Below are 16,060 nucleotides of genomic sequence, written 5' to 3'. Positions count from 1 at the left end.
TGCTGTGACATTTCTCTGCTTCCTTCTTTTCCATCAACCACATCTTGGCTAAAGCTACATTTTGTTAAAAACAACTGCCTACCTGCAGCAACGATTTTCTATATTGTTAATAACTCACCCTGAAAATAAGGATAGGGAGATATTTGGTCTTCATTGTATGCTCTTTCTTTCCTCTGCTCTCTTATATTAAGGAGGAAGTGGTTTTCTTTCTTCCTTTTTCCCTACAATTCTGTATGCATCATACAGAGGACAGAGATTTTTCTGGAGTTAATGCTGCTGTACTCAAAAATTAGCAGCAGGTGGTGCTATATATATATATATACACCCATATATATATATATATATTGCACCCAAATCATAGGCTTTGTTAAGCAGGAGGTTGTCAACAGCGAGCAAAAGCTTAGAGATGGCTTCTACTGTAATTTAAATATTAATGAAAGTATTTCTTGACAGCAATAAATTGCCCAGAGAATTCCACCTATATTTTAGATAAGAACTAGCTTTTAAGGGAAGTGAATTGGGAAACGGAACTTACTTTTCAGTATAGTTTCAATATAGTTTTGTAGAATTTTGTTTAGTTAATTTAAGTGCGCTCTGCATTTAGGCAGCTCAGATGGTGGGTCTCAATAATACGATCTCAGCTCTTCAATTTTGCTGTATTTGCATGTACAACAGTGAAGTTATCTCCTTGTTGCAGCAATTTGGGTAAGAGATCTCTGTGCACTCATCCTACTGAGAGATAAAATATTCTCAAGGCTGAAGTAAAGAGTACTTTGGAAAGCAATAAAATAATATTGTTAATAGCATGGGGACACACACTGTTACTGCTTCTCGAATTCATGTAACAATTGCTTTTCCAAATGGAGGTAAGGTGCTGCCTTCTCACATTTCCTTCATACACCCAAGAATTACGGCACAAATTTGTCTTTTCACCTTCTTCCTCACCTGAGGTGTTGGTGGCACTCAGCCCCAGCCAAGCAGGCGATTCTGCTTTTGTTACCTTTTGCATCCAGAACATCTATTCATTTGTTCATCTATCAATTGAAAGTCCTGATTTGTTATCATTTGAGTGTCAGCTGTTGCTGGGAGCACTTATCTGCATAACAGATAACTGCAGTTAAATATTACTCCTACTATAATATAAATAGCGTGGACACAAAGTTTCTGAGCCAGGTCCAGAAATGGAGCTGGTTTGTAAGACAGCTGTCCTTTTCTTGTTAGTCTCTATTAGCTTTGGGATAGATGGGGAATTAGCTCAGAACTTTGTTGCCATTGCTGGACCTCTGCCTACCACATTAGCGCACAGATTGCATCTGCAAAGCCATGTTCTACCCAAAGAAGCTTTGGACCCTGCTGTATCTGAAGCCCATGATGACTTCTGTCAGCAAGATACTGTGACTTCCCAGCTGCCGCAGTACTTCTCCCACCTCCGTGAGGTTGGGGTAACACATTACAAAGTCTTCTTGCCATGGGCACGCATTCTTCCTGATGGGGATGCCAAGAAGCCAGATGAAGCTCAAGTGCAATGCCACCAGGAGCTGCTGAAAATGCTGGTTGCTGCAGACCTCAGGCCAGTGGTAGTTCTCCATCACAAGGGTGTTCCTGACAGTGTGGCTGTAGGCAGGAACACAAGCTCTTTTGCTGACCTTTTTGTGGACTATGCAGAGTTCAGTTTCGTTGCTTTTGGAGGTTTGGCTGATATGTGGCTCACCTTCAGTGACCTGCCTGAGCTCCTGCAAAGCCTGCCTTACAGTGACCCCCAGGTCTGCGTCCAGGCCTTGGCTGCTGCTCACAACAGAGCTTACAGTGTTTACCATGAGAAATACTCCATATCAGGTAAGAACAGGGGGGAGGATTTTTGTATATGACCAGCTCACAATTCGTTATGTGTGATTTCTGTGTTAGCAATACTTTCAGAATCACAAAGAAATATCTGAGTAATGGATTTTTTCAAATGCCTTATTTTGATAATTGTTTTTCAATTACCAGTAATGACTTTTTACTAAAAACGACAGCCAGAGTAGTTGGGGAGAACATAGACCGTGTATCTCTGTGTGTATACTGACACATATTCTTTTTAAGCATCAAGGAAGCATTAAGAAGCCTCAGGTTAATTTCAGCAGCAGAAACTAGTACTTTAAAAACAGATGTTGCCATATTTATATCTGCTTTGTCTCTTAAGGACTCATTTATGTGCTTGTTGAGGGATCTTATTAAAAACCAGTTAGTACCTGAGAACAGCAATAGCCTTGTACTGTTTATATACCAAACCTTAAATGTGTTGTCTAGGAAAAATCCTTCATTCGTGATTAATCACCTCATTTTTGAAGCCTTATCACATATTTCAGATTTAAAAATATCTACAGGGAACTGATATATATATATATATATTTTCATTTGCATTTCCTGCACTACTGGTTTGTTTTGTTTTCCAAGGTGGAAAGCTGTCCATTGCTTTAGGAATGGATCTGAACTTGGATAGAACTTCATCTGAGCTGCTTTCAGTTTCTCTTCAGGTAACACCTTAGTGAAAATTACTTCCAATTTAAATTTGATTTTGTTTTACTTGATTTTTACGTAGAGGATTAAGGGACCTATTGCAAGCTATAAGATTTTAGCACATTGTCCAATGTGGTACGTTTTACTTTTTGATTATCTCTATTACGTGAGCTCTCTGATTTTAAAAATTACTTCAACATCCTTTCCTGGCTGGTAAGCACTGATTTAAAAACAAGGAAATGTATTTTTCTCTCATATAATTAGCAATTATATGAGTGCTTAAATGCCAAGGTGCCTGCAAAAACTGTACCCATTGCTATTTTATTTGCAAGCCTATTTAATGCACAACCAACTTTTAAATTACTTTATTCGAAATAACTGCTATTAAATAAAAATCTATTTAATGTGTTAAAGCACAGCCTGAGCTGTGCTAAGAGTGGTCTAGAACAGAGTTGGCACAATGGGACTAATCTCTATGAAGATGATGACATCCCTTCTGTAAAGACCAACCCCCTCGTGAGTTGTTCTTTTCACCTAGAGTGTGTTGATGCGGGATGCAGTGAACAAATGACAATGCAGGTGTTTGGCTCATGTTCATGGTCCTTCAGGATTTAACAGTGGCACAAATAATGATGCGAGTGTGACATTTCAAAGGTATAGGCAAGGTGTGGTTTGCAGGAGGAGAAAAGATGTACTAAATGAGCTGACTAAACTAAAGGAAAACTCTTGGACTGAAAAATAAATGGAAGGCTTATCAGTTTGTTTGTTCAATCCCAGCTTCAGCAACTGGCTTATTTAATAAAAGAATACTATCTATTCCTTTGAACCTGTGGACTTTTAGTAAAGTAACATTTGTAGTGTGTAATGACTAAAGGCTCCTGAAGTGGACTTTCCTCAGAGGATTATTGATAAGGCCACCATGAGTCATATGGTGACGAAGGTTTCTCTGTCTGATTAATCAGACACTCTTCAGTCTTGCTAATTTAAATAATCAATTGTAAATAAGAAATATTAAATGCAAAAAATATTCTTACTGTGTTTTTTTTTAAATTCTAGTGCTTCTGAAATTTAGCTTTGTTTAGAGGGAAAGGCACAAAATGCATCTTCTCATACTGTGTCCAGTTTGCACTCATTGGTTTTTCCAGGGTTCCATGTAGCTTTCTGGCTTCTTACTATAACAGTGTCTGTATCAAACATTTAGCAACTTTGTATATGTAGAACGGAGTGCCTGCAAGACTGTTATTTTCCTATGGGATGATCATTTTCCCTTTCTTGTTTCCAGGACTCAGTAGACTTCCTGTCTCTTAGCCTTCAGTACTGGTGTGGAAATGAAACAGATTTCTACCTGAAACTGAGTGAATTCCAGGTAACTTATGCACAGTGTGCAAAAGAAAACTGAACTTCATGACTTCATGGATGTGGAGTTATAATTCTGGTAGTTGAGTAGAGCTGATAGAATAAATCCTTCTTACAATTCTACTGAACCTTGTAAACCTTCCTAACAGCTTATATTGCAAAGAAGTATCTTAGAGGAGTTCTCACATTATGAATTTGAAGTAATAGACAATTTGTAGTAATAGACAATTAAATTACTGTTGTAAGCCCTTCAGAACCTAGGTCCGCGTGTCTGCAGAGATGAGCACAGAGGTTGCGTAGCATAGGCAACACTAGCCTGAAAACACTATGCCAGCCTCTTAGTTAACTATCTTGCTTTGTGTATCGATGCAGGACACTTATTCCTTATAAATCAGAGGGTGATGGCCTGGCCAGAAGTGTAGAGCAAGAAGTGGAGACTTCCCACGTGTCATCTTTGGAATACCAATAAATATTATTAAAAATAGAAATCTTTGAATTCTTGTTCTGCAGAATGTCTGGAAGGACACAGAGGTGTTGCTTTTTAGCCTAAAGCTCCTTGATTGTGGTTCCTTTGAAGAGAATCCATTCATACCAGTAGCTGCCATTGTCACTGGTAAGTGATATGTTTTGAGAAATAGAAGAGTTCTGTAGAGGGTCTCTGAATGGGAAACTATATAATTTTCCTCTCCAGATAATTATGAGGTAAAATAATCCTACAGGCTGTTTTTTGTTGTTTTTGGTTTTGTGTTCTTGGAAAAAAAAAAAACAAACCACAACACACTCAATCTACAAATAGCTTCTAGTTATTTGAGAACAAAAAGCCTTGTTTCAAAGGATGTAATTGTATGTACAAGTAATGTCATGCAGTCTGTGACATTTCATTTGTGACTAAACCCATCCATTGTTTGTTTTCAGCTATTAATAAAGAGAAGACACGTACGATTGGATACGATGTGAATGAATTCTTGGACTTCTCATCTCATGTTTTAAGGTACAGTTCTTTTCCCTCAAATCAGATACTGTAACAAATTGGTATCCTTTAGAAATAAGTATGCAAGGCAGACTTAATTCAGTTCTAATGGTAAAATTGCTGTTAGTTGCTTAAGGGAATGCAGAGGAATGGCCTTCTGCGGAGTACAGGATCTTGCTGTTACAGGCAATCTTCTAACCTGATATTTCAGGAAATGTAACTGTCTTCATGCTTAGTTACCCAGACTGCATGTTCAAGACAGTAGTAGCAGGTACATATTCCAAGCCTACTGTTCTTTTTTTATCAATATAGTATCCATAAATTTGTATTAAATATATATGTATAAAATTAAAAACATAGCAGTTATCCTATGTGAGAAACCAGCCATGCCTACAGAGTTGAAGAGAATGTCATTGCACAGAAAGAAGCTAAGGACGAGTGAAGCAGGATTGATTGGAAATTGCTACACACAGCAAGGATTTTATTTGTCTTTGACCTGGTTTAATGAATTTTGAAACTCTATCTGCTGAGAAATGCATGAAGTACATTGCACTTGAGGTGCTCTGCAGTTAGTTTACTGCACTTCTTCATCTGCCAGCTGGATGGCAGGAGGTTGGATTGATCGGATGACAAAGGGGCTGTTCCCTAAATGGCATATGTGAGCTGAATGAGAAGCAAACAATTCATTTATCCTCCTTGTTTGCAAATTCTGTGGCACTGGCATCCACCTTGAGGTTGTAACTCTTTATTTTATTTTATTTTCAGCAAAACATATACTCTGCAAGAGAATCCAATTGCTGCTCTTGTCCCTCGCTCCTCCTATCAAACAGTTTGGGAAATGTTTGCTAACCAGTCTGAATTGGAGAGGGATAATTTCCTGCAAGATGTTTTCCCAAGTGGTTTCCTCTGGGGCACGTCCACAGGTGCCTTTAATATTGAAGGAGCCTGGGCAGAGGATGGGAAAGGAGAGAGCATCTGGGATCAGTTTGGGCACGAAGGTCATGTCTACATGAACCAAACAACAGATGTGGCATGTGACAGCTACCATAAAACCAGCTATGATGTTTATTTGCTTAGAGGTCTTCATCCCCAGCTGTACAAATTTTCTATATCCTGGCCTAGAATTTTCCCTGCTGGCACCAATGAAACCATTGCATTAAAGGGTGTGGATTATTATAACCAATTAATTGACAGGTTGCTAGAGGCTAACATTGAGCCCATGGTGACTCTTTTCCACTGGGACCTCCCACAGGCTCTTCAGGTTCTTGGTGGCTGGCAGAATGACAGTATCATAGATGCTTTTGCAAACTACGCGGACTTCTGCTTTGCCACTTTTGGGGATCGGGTCAAGTTTTGGGTTACATTCCATGAGCCTTGGGTTATCAGCTATGCTGGCTATGGCACCGGAGAGCATCCTCCAGGAATCACTGACCCAGGAATAGCATCTTACAAGGTAGGGACCTAGGAACCTACAGATGCCATTGCTGTGTTCCTCTGATTCTGCAAATTTTAACTATGTTTAAGGCATCTGAGACAATTGTTTGCTTGCTGGACTTAGGATATTCCCAAGAAAAGGTATTAGCTAATGAATGCTACAAAATCAGCCAGATTCTTATACTTAATCCAAATCCTGTGTTACTCTCTAGCTAGGATTATTTGTTTTGTCAAGGTTTCTTGTTTCACATGGAGATGTCTTTCTCACAGGGCAGTGTTAATGCAGTGTTGTGCAAAGCAGTGAGACACGTATTCCTCTGCTTTCTGCCCCCAGGTGGCTCACACAATTCTCAAGGCTCATGCTAAGGTCTGGCACCTGTACAATGACAGATACCGTTCTCAGCAGCAGGGAAGGGTAGGGCTGGTGCTGAACTCGGATTGGGCTGAACCCCAGACTCCAGCCAACTCTGAGGACGTGAAGGCATCAGAGAGGTACCTGCAGTTCATGCTTGGCTGGTTTGCTCACCCTGTGTTTGTTAACGGTGACTACCCAGATATCCTGAAGGCTCAGATCCAGGAAATAAACCAGCAGTGCTCCACAACAGTTGCACAGCTGCCTGTGTTTACGGAGGAGGAGAAAACCTGGGTGAAAGGAACAGCAGATTTTTTTGGCCTTTCCCATTACACTTCCCACTTGGTTAGTGCTGTGACTAATGCTACCTGCACACCAGGATACGAAAGCATCGGGAACTTCTCTTTGCATGTAGATCCTTCGTGGCCAAAGACGGCCTCTTCTTCAATCCACGTGGTCCCATGGGGATTAAGAAGGCTGCTGAAATTTGTGTCCCAGGAATATACAGGGACAAAGATCCCGATTTACATAGCAGGAAATGGTATGCCAACTGAAGCCGTAGGGGATCTTATTAATGACACACTGCGAGTGGATTATTTCCGCCGATACATCAATGAGGCTCTAAAAGGTATGCTTTTTTTTTTTTTTTGTATGTTAAAATAATGGTTAGTGGCTATTCTGTCACTTCCACAGTGATTAGCTTTATAGTAATATGAGGTAGGCTACCTCTTCTGTACATAGTGTCATAAATTGCAGCCTGTCTGGTGACCAGGTGTGGAACTCTACATTTCATCTAGGTACTGGAAGAGGCTTTCCATAGGCACAGATGTAGCCATAGCCAGTCTCTCAGTGAAAACATTGTTTACCTGTTTCATCATCTCTGAAGAAAATTTGGTTACAGGCAGGCTTTTACCTGCAGAGATCTCATAGATGGGACTGGATGATGTCTTTACTGATACACCAAATCTAACCATTGCAGGTTAGAATGTTTAGGGAGATATTTGTCTCAATTATTTTGAGAAAGATTCAATGTATGCCTGTGTCTTTGCAAACTGTATCACTTCAACAAAAAATTATACTGGTAACTGAAGTCCTAGTATTTAGTATTGCTATTTTGCCACTGCAGAAGGAAGATGGGAAAGTGAACTTTTCTGGAATAAGAGAGACAGTGCTTTACTGTAGGCACTATGAGGAAGGATGCTAGACTTGTCTCCAGTGGTTCTGAGTATTGTGTTCTGTAGAATTCTTCTGTGCCCGGGGAAGCTAGACAAGCACTACATACTTGTCACGTGTCAGTTTAACTATAGTTGTATATAGCACTGTATACTTAAGCTGATGAGTTGTGCTTGAAAACTAGAGCATAGGGAAGAGGATACCCGTTGCACAAGTGGGCTTTACTCAAATACTTATTTTCTGATGCATTTTTATCACTAAATGTTTGAGTGCCTCCTATTATAGTAATCAAGGCTCTTCTTGCCAAAGACTCTTAATGTTTTGTTTTTGTTTTTTTTTACCTAAAGACAATTCAGAGATGTTTGGCTGTCATCCTGTTGTTACCCTCAGGTGCATGCTTGTGCTCTGCTGTGCTGCATTCATAAATGTTCAAGTGACTAACAGAGTCTTGTACTGTTTCTATGACAGCGGTAAAACTAGATGCAGTTGATGTTCAGTCATACGTTGCTCGATCCCTGGTTGATGGCTTTGAAGGCCCAGGGGGCTACAGCCTAAAATTTGGGCTACATCATGTGAATTTTGAAGACAGCAACAGACCAAGGACTCCCAGGGCAAGTGCTTACTTCTATTCCAGTGTTATTGAAAATAATGGTTTCCCATCCAAAGTCTCAAAGAGAAGTTCTGTGTCGGTGGCGTTTGGTCTACCCACACCATCAAAGTTGCCAAGTCTACCAGCATCAGAAGTTCCCTCTAAGTCAAAGATTGTCTGGCAGAAGTTTTCATCCCAAACAGACTTTGAGAGGGACACGTACTTCTATGGGACGTTCCCAGAGGACTTTACATGGGGCGTGTCATCTTCTGCATACCAGATAGAGGGAGGTTGGGATGCGGATGGCAAAGGACCCAGTGTTTGGGATAACTTCACCCACGTACCAGGAAACATAAAAAACAACGAAACTGGAGATGTGGCTTGTAATAGCTACAACAAAGTGGAGGAAGATATTTACCTGCTGAGAGCCTTAGGAGTAAAGAACTATCGTTTCTCTCTGTCCTGGCCTCGAATTTTCCCCAACGGAAGGAACAATTCAATAAACAGCCATGGTGTTGATTACTATAACCGTCTCATTGATGGACTGGTCGCAAACAACATCACTCCAATTGTCACCCTGTACCACTGGGACCTGCCACAAGCTCTGCAGGACATTGGTGGCTGGGAGAACAGTGAGTTGATCGAACTGTTTGACAGTTTTGCAGACTTCTGCTTCCAGACCTTTGGGGACAGGGTGAAATTCTGGCTGACGTTCAATGAACCCCAAGTCATTGCCTGGGTTAGCTATGGGATGGGTGAATTTCCACCCAATGTCAAAAATCCTGGTGTTGCTCCCTATGAAGTGGCACACACCTTACTGAAAGCTCACGCCAGAGTCTACCACACGTATGATGACAAATACAGAGCGAGTCAGGGAGGGGTCATTTCTCTGTGTCTCAATATTGATTGGATTGAGCCAAAGACACCAAACAACCCCAGGGACATAGAAGCTGCAGACAGATACATGCAGTTTACGGTGGGGTGGTTTGCACATCCAGTTTTCAAAAATGGGGACTACCCTGAAGTCATGAAATGGAAAGCTGGGAACAGGAGTGAGCTCCAAAACCTGCCGTCATCCCGCCTACCAGTTTTCACAGCTGAAGAGCGTGAGTACATCAGGGGCACAGCGGATGTTTTGTGTTTCAACACCTACACTGCCAAACTTGTAACCCATGCAACAACCCGTCTGAATCCCTCCTCTTATGAGTATGACCAGGAAATATCAACAGAAGTTGACAGCTCTTGGCCTACCTCAGCTCTTGCTCAACATCGGGCTGTGGCCTGGGGGCTGCGGAGGCTGCTGAACTGGGTCAAAGAAGAGTATGGGAATCCCCCAATGTACATCATTGAGAACGGGGTGGGGATAAAGACCAAATCAGATGTTGATGACCACACCAGGATACTTTACCACAAAACATACATTGATGAAGCTTTAAAAGGTACAAATGCTTGCTTTTATTTTGTGTTGTGCATCTCCCCTCTACATTCTTGTTGCTCTTTTCCTCTGAGGTGTAGTTTCTAAAAGTATCTTTTGCTGTTCTTTAAATGTTCTGAGTACAGTATAAACACTGTGGGATTTTTTTATGATCTCGTTTGTATATTCCTTTGTATTCTGTATCCTCCAGATGTGAAGTCTCTCATGGTCTTTCTTGTCCAGAGACACCTTGATGAAGCTGAAGGTGTTTGCAAGTGAATTCCTTGTGGTTTGTTAGATGTGTGAAACAACACTGATGCTCTCTCATTGTTTCTGGTCTTTCAGCTTACAAGCTGGATGGAGTTAATCTGAGAGGATACAATGCTTGGTCTTTTCTGGATTTCTTTGAATGGTTGAATGGTTATGAACCAAGATTTGGATTGCACGAGGTTGATTTTGATGATCCCAACAGGCCCAGAACCCCAAGACGTTCAGCTGTGTACTATGCAGAAATCATTCGCAATAATGGCATCCCATTGCCGAAAGAAGATGAATTTTTATATGGGGAGTTTCCAAAGAACTTTTGTTGGAGTGTAGCAACAGCTGCATATCAGGTTAGGAAACAAAGAGTGATTCTTCCAACACTCAAGGACAGTTAAATCGTTTTGGATGAGACACCTACAGCTACTACATTAGGTTTTATGGTAATTGGGGGTTACTGTAACAACTGCCTGAAATATCTCAGGTTTTCACTTATAACAGCATGGTTATACCACAGAAATTGAGACAGCATTATAGGTTTCACAAGGGGAAGGGAAAAAGCAATACCTTTCCTTTGACATTGTACTTTGCTAGTACAATGTCTATGCATTGTGGCCCCAGAGACCTTAGCGGTTTAGTACAGCAAAAAATGATACTGTTTCAAGGCTTACGCGATTAAGTCAGAATGTTGTGTGGTGCCGCAAAGTCTGACAGGCAGAATTCTTTCCTGGATCAAGATGTAAATTTGAGGTTTACTGATGGTTTCTCCCTTCCGTCCCCCATCTTCATTTACAGATTGAGGGAGCATGGAGAGCAGATGGGAAAGGACTTAGCATTTGGGACAAATTCGCTCACACTCCTTTGAAAATCAGCAATGATGACAATGGAGATGTAGCTTGTGACAGCTACCACAAGATTGAGGAGGATGTGGAAATGCTGAAACGCCTCAAGGTGTCTCACTATCGCTTTTCAATCTCCTGGGCCCGCGTTCTCCCAGATGGGACCACCAGATACGTCAATGAAAAGGGACTGAACTACTATGAAAGGCTAATTGATGCTCTTCTGGCAGCCAACATTACGCCTCAGGTAACTGTAAAAACAGACTGGAAATCCAATGGAGTGCAGGAGTTGAGAATTATCCTGATGCTGAAAGATCAGATCCCCACTTTCTGATTTGTTCCTGTGTTGGCATTACTGGGAAGCTCTTTGTCCTTGTGAATTCCCAGGCTGTATGTGCCTGTTAGAAAACTGCAGCTGGAGCTGGGCTTTTGCCTGCAAACAAGGCAGTCCTTCCTTCTGAAAGTGAACAAATGACCGTCTGAGTCCTTTCTCTCATTGCCATTCCCACAGGTCACTCTCTATCACTGGGATCTCCCACAGGCACTGCAGGACATCGGTGGGTGGGAGAATGATACCATCGTTCAGAGGTTTAAGGAATATGCTGAGCTCCTTTTCCAGAGATTGGGAGACAAAGTGAAATTTTGGATAACCCTTAATGAACCCTACAACACTGCATATCTTGGCTATGGCTTTGGCTCTGCTGCTCCAGGTAAGACTGCTAATTTTTAAGGGGATGGGTGGAAGCTGGCCTGAACACATGGCTTTCTGCTCTCTGTGCTGGCAGCAGAGCATGGGTAGGGGGTTGATGTGTGTTCCCCACAGCTCGCCCATGACAGCTGTGCCTTCAGCAGACCTTCTGACCCATGCACCTCAGCCCACACCTGCGCTCAGAGGCACCGGGTACTGCATGCTTGTTCACTTACTGGTGGGCAGCTCTGCATGTCCTGGGTGCTAGCTAAGCTGGGAAGAAGCAGAGGAGTGTTAGGAATTGCTACTTCAGAGCTAATGCTGTCCCTTTCCCTGCAGGTATCTCTGTTAGACCTGGGCGAGCACCCTATGTGGTGGGGCACAACCTAATCAAGGCCCACGCAGAAGCCTGGCACCTCTACAATGAGACTTACCGTGCGAAACAAGGAGGGCTGATCTCTATCACCATCAACTCTGACTGGGCTGAACCAAGGAACCCACACAAACAGGAGGATTTTGATGCTGCCAGACGATACTTGCAGGTAGGGAAGAACCTGGTCACAGCTCTCTAGGCTGCTTGTTAAATTTGCTGCAGTAATATAGGTATTCCTGCATATCTGCTTGCTCATTATAGAGCCAGCTTCTATGTATAAAGCAGCCTATAGAAAGGAATAGTTAAACCTCCTATTTTAATCCATGACTTATCCGTCTCATATTTCCTGGGTAAGTTTTTAATAGGTTGGTTTGCTCATCCCATTTTCAAGAACGGCGATTATAATGAAGTGATGAAAACAAGGATTCGGGAACGCAGCCTGGCCCAGGGTCTGAGCAGCTCCCGGTAAGAGCACAGGCACATTCTTGCTTTTCTTCTACCTGCTGAGCTAAAACCTGCTTTTCTGATAAGCCGCCAAGTAGGAAGAAATCTGTTGAAATGGTGCTGTAGAAATCCTAGTGTAGTCTCACAGGGGAACTACTGTATATTTTTTTCTGCTTTCTCTTTACCTTTCTTGCAAATTATGTTTACTAATATAAAAGAGATTTCTCCAAGCTTCTACCTTGGGGATAGACTCTTTCTAGACATATATAATGAAAGCTTGTTTTTTACCCTTTCTGTGCTTTAATAACAAACTGATGGGATTTTTCCCATGTTCCTCTAGAAAGATCACTGTACCTTCACTAGTGCTTATTGCATTTTGATGGGTTTATGGCTTTTTGTTTCCTGTTGCAGACTTCCAGAATTTACTGAAAGTGAAAAGCAAAGAATTAAAGGCACATATGACTACTTTGGTCTAAATCATTACACTACTGTTTTAACATACAAGTATGAGTATGCTACTGGTATTCTGTCGTATGATGCTGACAGGTAAGATATAATTTATTGGTCAAGTAAAATATGCATTGGGTGTCTGAGCAATGTAAACTAGTAGCAAATAAAGCCACGAGATGTTCATAGTTAACCAGTAGTAGGAAAATTTCCACAGACAGTGTCTGCGATGCTGTGTTCAGAATAGACCCTTCCCTTATGACCTGATTATAAAAGTGAAATGTTAAAACAGAACAGGGAAAATTAGAGCATCTAAAAACAAAGAAGTCAGTCTTGAAAGCCATTTGGCATCAGCTGTATTTATCATCTTTTCTGTGTCCAGTCTGTAGTTTGAAGTGAAAAAGTGTCCTGGTTTACAGTTAAATCACTTAATGGCTAAATTTACATTAAGAAAGTGAAGCTTTTTATCTACAGGCAGAATACAGCTTTAAAACTAAATATGAGAATTGTTTTCTGGAGGTTTGTGAATACCATCAGCCCTTCACCTCCCCCAGGCTCAGTGCTTTTCACAGCTTGCCCCTGGGTGCAGTTTTCTACAGAGCTTGGTGTCAGATTTCCCAGCTGAGCAGTAATTGCAGGGCTGGGCAGTGGGGCTGTGCTGTCATCACTGTGTCCTCCTCTGCAGGGGTGTTGCTTCAGTAACTGACCGCAGCTGGCTGAACTCTGGTTCCTTCTGGCTAAAGGTGACGCCCTTTGGCTTCCGAAAGCTGCTGAGGTGGATAAAGGAAGAGTACAACAACCCTCCTATTTATGTGACTGAAAATGGGGTATCGGAGAGGGGAGCTGTAGATTTCAATGACACCTGGCGAATGCATTACCATCGGAACTACATTAATGAAGCGCTGAAAGGTAGGAATGATTATTTAAAGCTGCACGTGTTAGTTTTACTGGGAGATGCTGCTGATCAAAGCAACTTGCAAGGAGCTGACACATCACTGCCACCACGTTTGTAAATAATACACAGATTTACTCTGCAGCCATGTTGAAAGCCTTTGGATTTTAGCAGAAACTGGTCATTGCTGGCCAAGACTTATTGCAGGGAAAGATTAACCAAAGGTAGAACAAAGCATGGGTTTAATAGAGTAGGATAAGGGCAGCTTCCCTGTATAGCTGCATCTGGCAAGAGAGGGCTCCATTACTTGATGGGTTAATGGTTAAACTGGATACTCCTAACCACTGCTGTTTCTAAAAACTGTGCTGCACTTCTGTGTAGTGCCCTGTTTGCACCACTACTGGTGTCTCCTGCCACCTGACTGCTCGACTAACCTGCTGTGTCTGCTCCTGCTCACAGCTGTCGTGCTTGATGGCGTTGACCTGCGTGGTTACACGGCATGGACACTGATGGACAACTTTGAGTGGGCAGTGGGCTTTGATGAAAGGTTTGGGTTCTACCACGTGAATTACACGGACCCCACGCTGCCACGGCTCCCCAAGGCCTCTGCCAGGTACTACGCACAGATCATCAGCTGCAATGGCTTTCCAGATCCTGCAAAGGGCCCACATCCCTGTCTGGAAACGGAGCCTGAAGGTAAGTGGTGCAGCAGAAATTGCATTTCCATCATCTCCTGTCCTAAGACATTATTTTCTCCTTTCTTTTGAAGGGCTGGGGTAGCAAACTGCCTAATCACCAGCCTTTATTAATGAAGATATTCATGCAGAACATAGTGTCTTTTCTGTTTCCAAAACCCGAATAACTTAGGATTTTATGCTAACACTCAGCTACCTGTCTGTCCTCAAAACAGACAAAGAAAGTTACTGCATTCTGCTATGTTTGCCACATCCCACCCATTGAGTACTTTCTAAGATGACTTTGGAAATATTCTTTTTTTATCTTGTGATCCCTGAACTAAGTCTATTAACTGAGCAGCAACCGCTTCAGTTTGGATGTTTAAATAGTTTCTATCAGCAGTGGATGTCAGGAAATACTTGCCTCTCCCCCAGGCCCAGGAGCTCTCTATAAGCCCTCAGCTGTACCATTAGTCTGAGCTGGAGTTGTGTCAAATGCTGACCCCAGAGACGCACAGCTACTGCCAGAGCACTGAAGAGCTGTGCTAAAAAGCCCTGCAGAGTGAGGGAGAAGTGATACGTACATACACATGAAAGTGCTCCTGACAAGCCACGCACTAACTGTTTCTTCTTGTTTTCTCATGAACAGTGATACCAGACACCACACCGGGACTGGCTGGCAGTGTGCGCTTTTTGGGACTAGATTTAACATCACAGAGTGCAGAAATAGCACTCTATGTGCTTTTTGCTTTGTCTGCAATCGGAGCACTGGGCCTGACGCTTATTTCATATAAATATGGAACATTATCCAAAAGATATCATAAGCAATCATCCATGGAACTTAGTAGAATGTAAAATTCAATTCATTTGAAGATGTGGAACAGATTTAAACAGTATTTCTACTTGCTAAAATGCTTTATTTTCTTTTCCTTAACAAAGTAAGCTTACAGAACTGTACCCCATAGCACTGAGAGATACTCAGGGTTTGTACTGCTGCAACTCAGCATCTTGCCTTGGAGGTGGGTTCCAATCTTGCAGTTTTCTATATATATAAAGTAAGAAACTCTGTTTTTTTTTCCAGTTACAATTGATAATCTTTTTTTTTTCAAGTCAAAACTAAAATTGATGGTTCCATGTTGTGTGAGGATTCTGAGTCTAAACCTTCATCATCTTCCCTTGGATCCTACTTGCCTTTTCAAGGGAGCTGAGAGCATCCCACAGAGCTTTGCTGCTGCTTCATCTTTCAAAGACAAGCTAATGCCAACACTGCCACAAGCAGGTATAGGGGAATGTACTGTTCTACTGCAGCTACTGTGGAGGTTTCCTCGCCCCCATTCCATCATTTCATCTATAGTATTTTCTAGATTCATGATAAAATTATTATTTTTCAAGTAATAGCACTAAGCCTTTACATTTGAACAGTCCCTTTACTAAGAAGGCTGCAGCATTACTGAACACCTGTAAAAGAAATATAAAGGCACAATACCTGGGGAGGAGGGAAAAATCAACATTATTCATGCGTGAAAGCCACGTACTCACCTTCAAAATAAAAGCTTCTGCGCTCTTGCATTGCAGTCTCTCTTCTCAACATTTCCCCTTCTTGTGATAAAGAAGGTGTTTCTCTCATACCACCTTTTTGGACACTAAACGCTTTC

The 16,060-nt window shown here is 41.8% G+C and overlaps 1 protein-coding gene across 1 annotated transcript; it reads left to right on the top strand.

Moving 5' to 3' along the window:
• The first annotated feature begins 89 nt into the window (after positions 1–89).
• On the top strand, positions 90–15,972 carry LCT (lactase). Its single transcript, XM_015868852.2, has 17 exons — positions 90–1,836; positions 2,437–2,516; positions 3,782–3,865; positions 4,366–4,468; positions 4,771–4,846; positions 5,591–6,278; positions 6,594–7,239; positions 8,253–9,812; positions 10,133–10,401; positions 10,844–11,134; positions 11,399–11,597; positions 11,915–12,117; positions 12,304–12,413; positions 12,804–12,938; positions 13,525–13,748; positions 14,191–14,427; positions 15,055–15,972. Exons 1-17 carry the CDS (start codon positions 1,182–1,184, stop codon positions 15,258–15,260), a joined length of 5,766 nt encoding a protein of 1,921 aa, XP_015724338.1. The 5' UTR covers positions 90–1,181; the 3' UTR covers positions 15,261–15,972.
• Positions 15,973–16,060: the final 88 nt, after the last annotated feature.

The sequence above is a fragment of the Coturnix japonica genome, chromosome 7 (genome assembly GCF_001577835.2).
Source record: "Coturnix japonica isolate 7356 chromosome 7, Coturnix japonica 2.1, whole genome shotgun sequence".
Taxonomy (NCBI): Eukaryota; Metazoa; Chordata; class Aves; order Galliformes; family Phasianidae; genus Coturnix; species Coturnix japonica.
The sequence above is the reverse complement of the archived record's forward strand: the minus strand, read 5'-3'. Positions and strand labels throughout refer to the sequence as shown.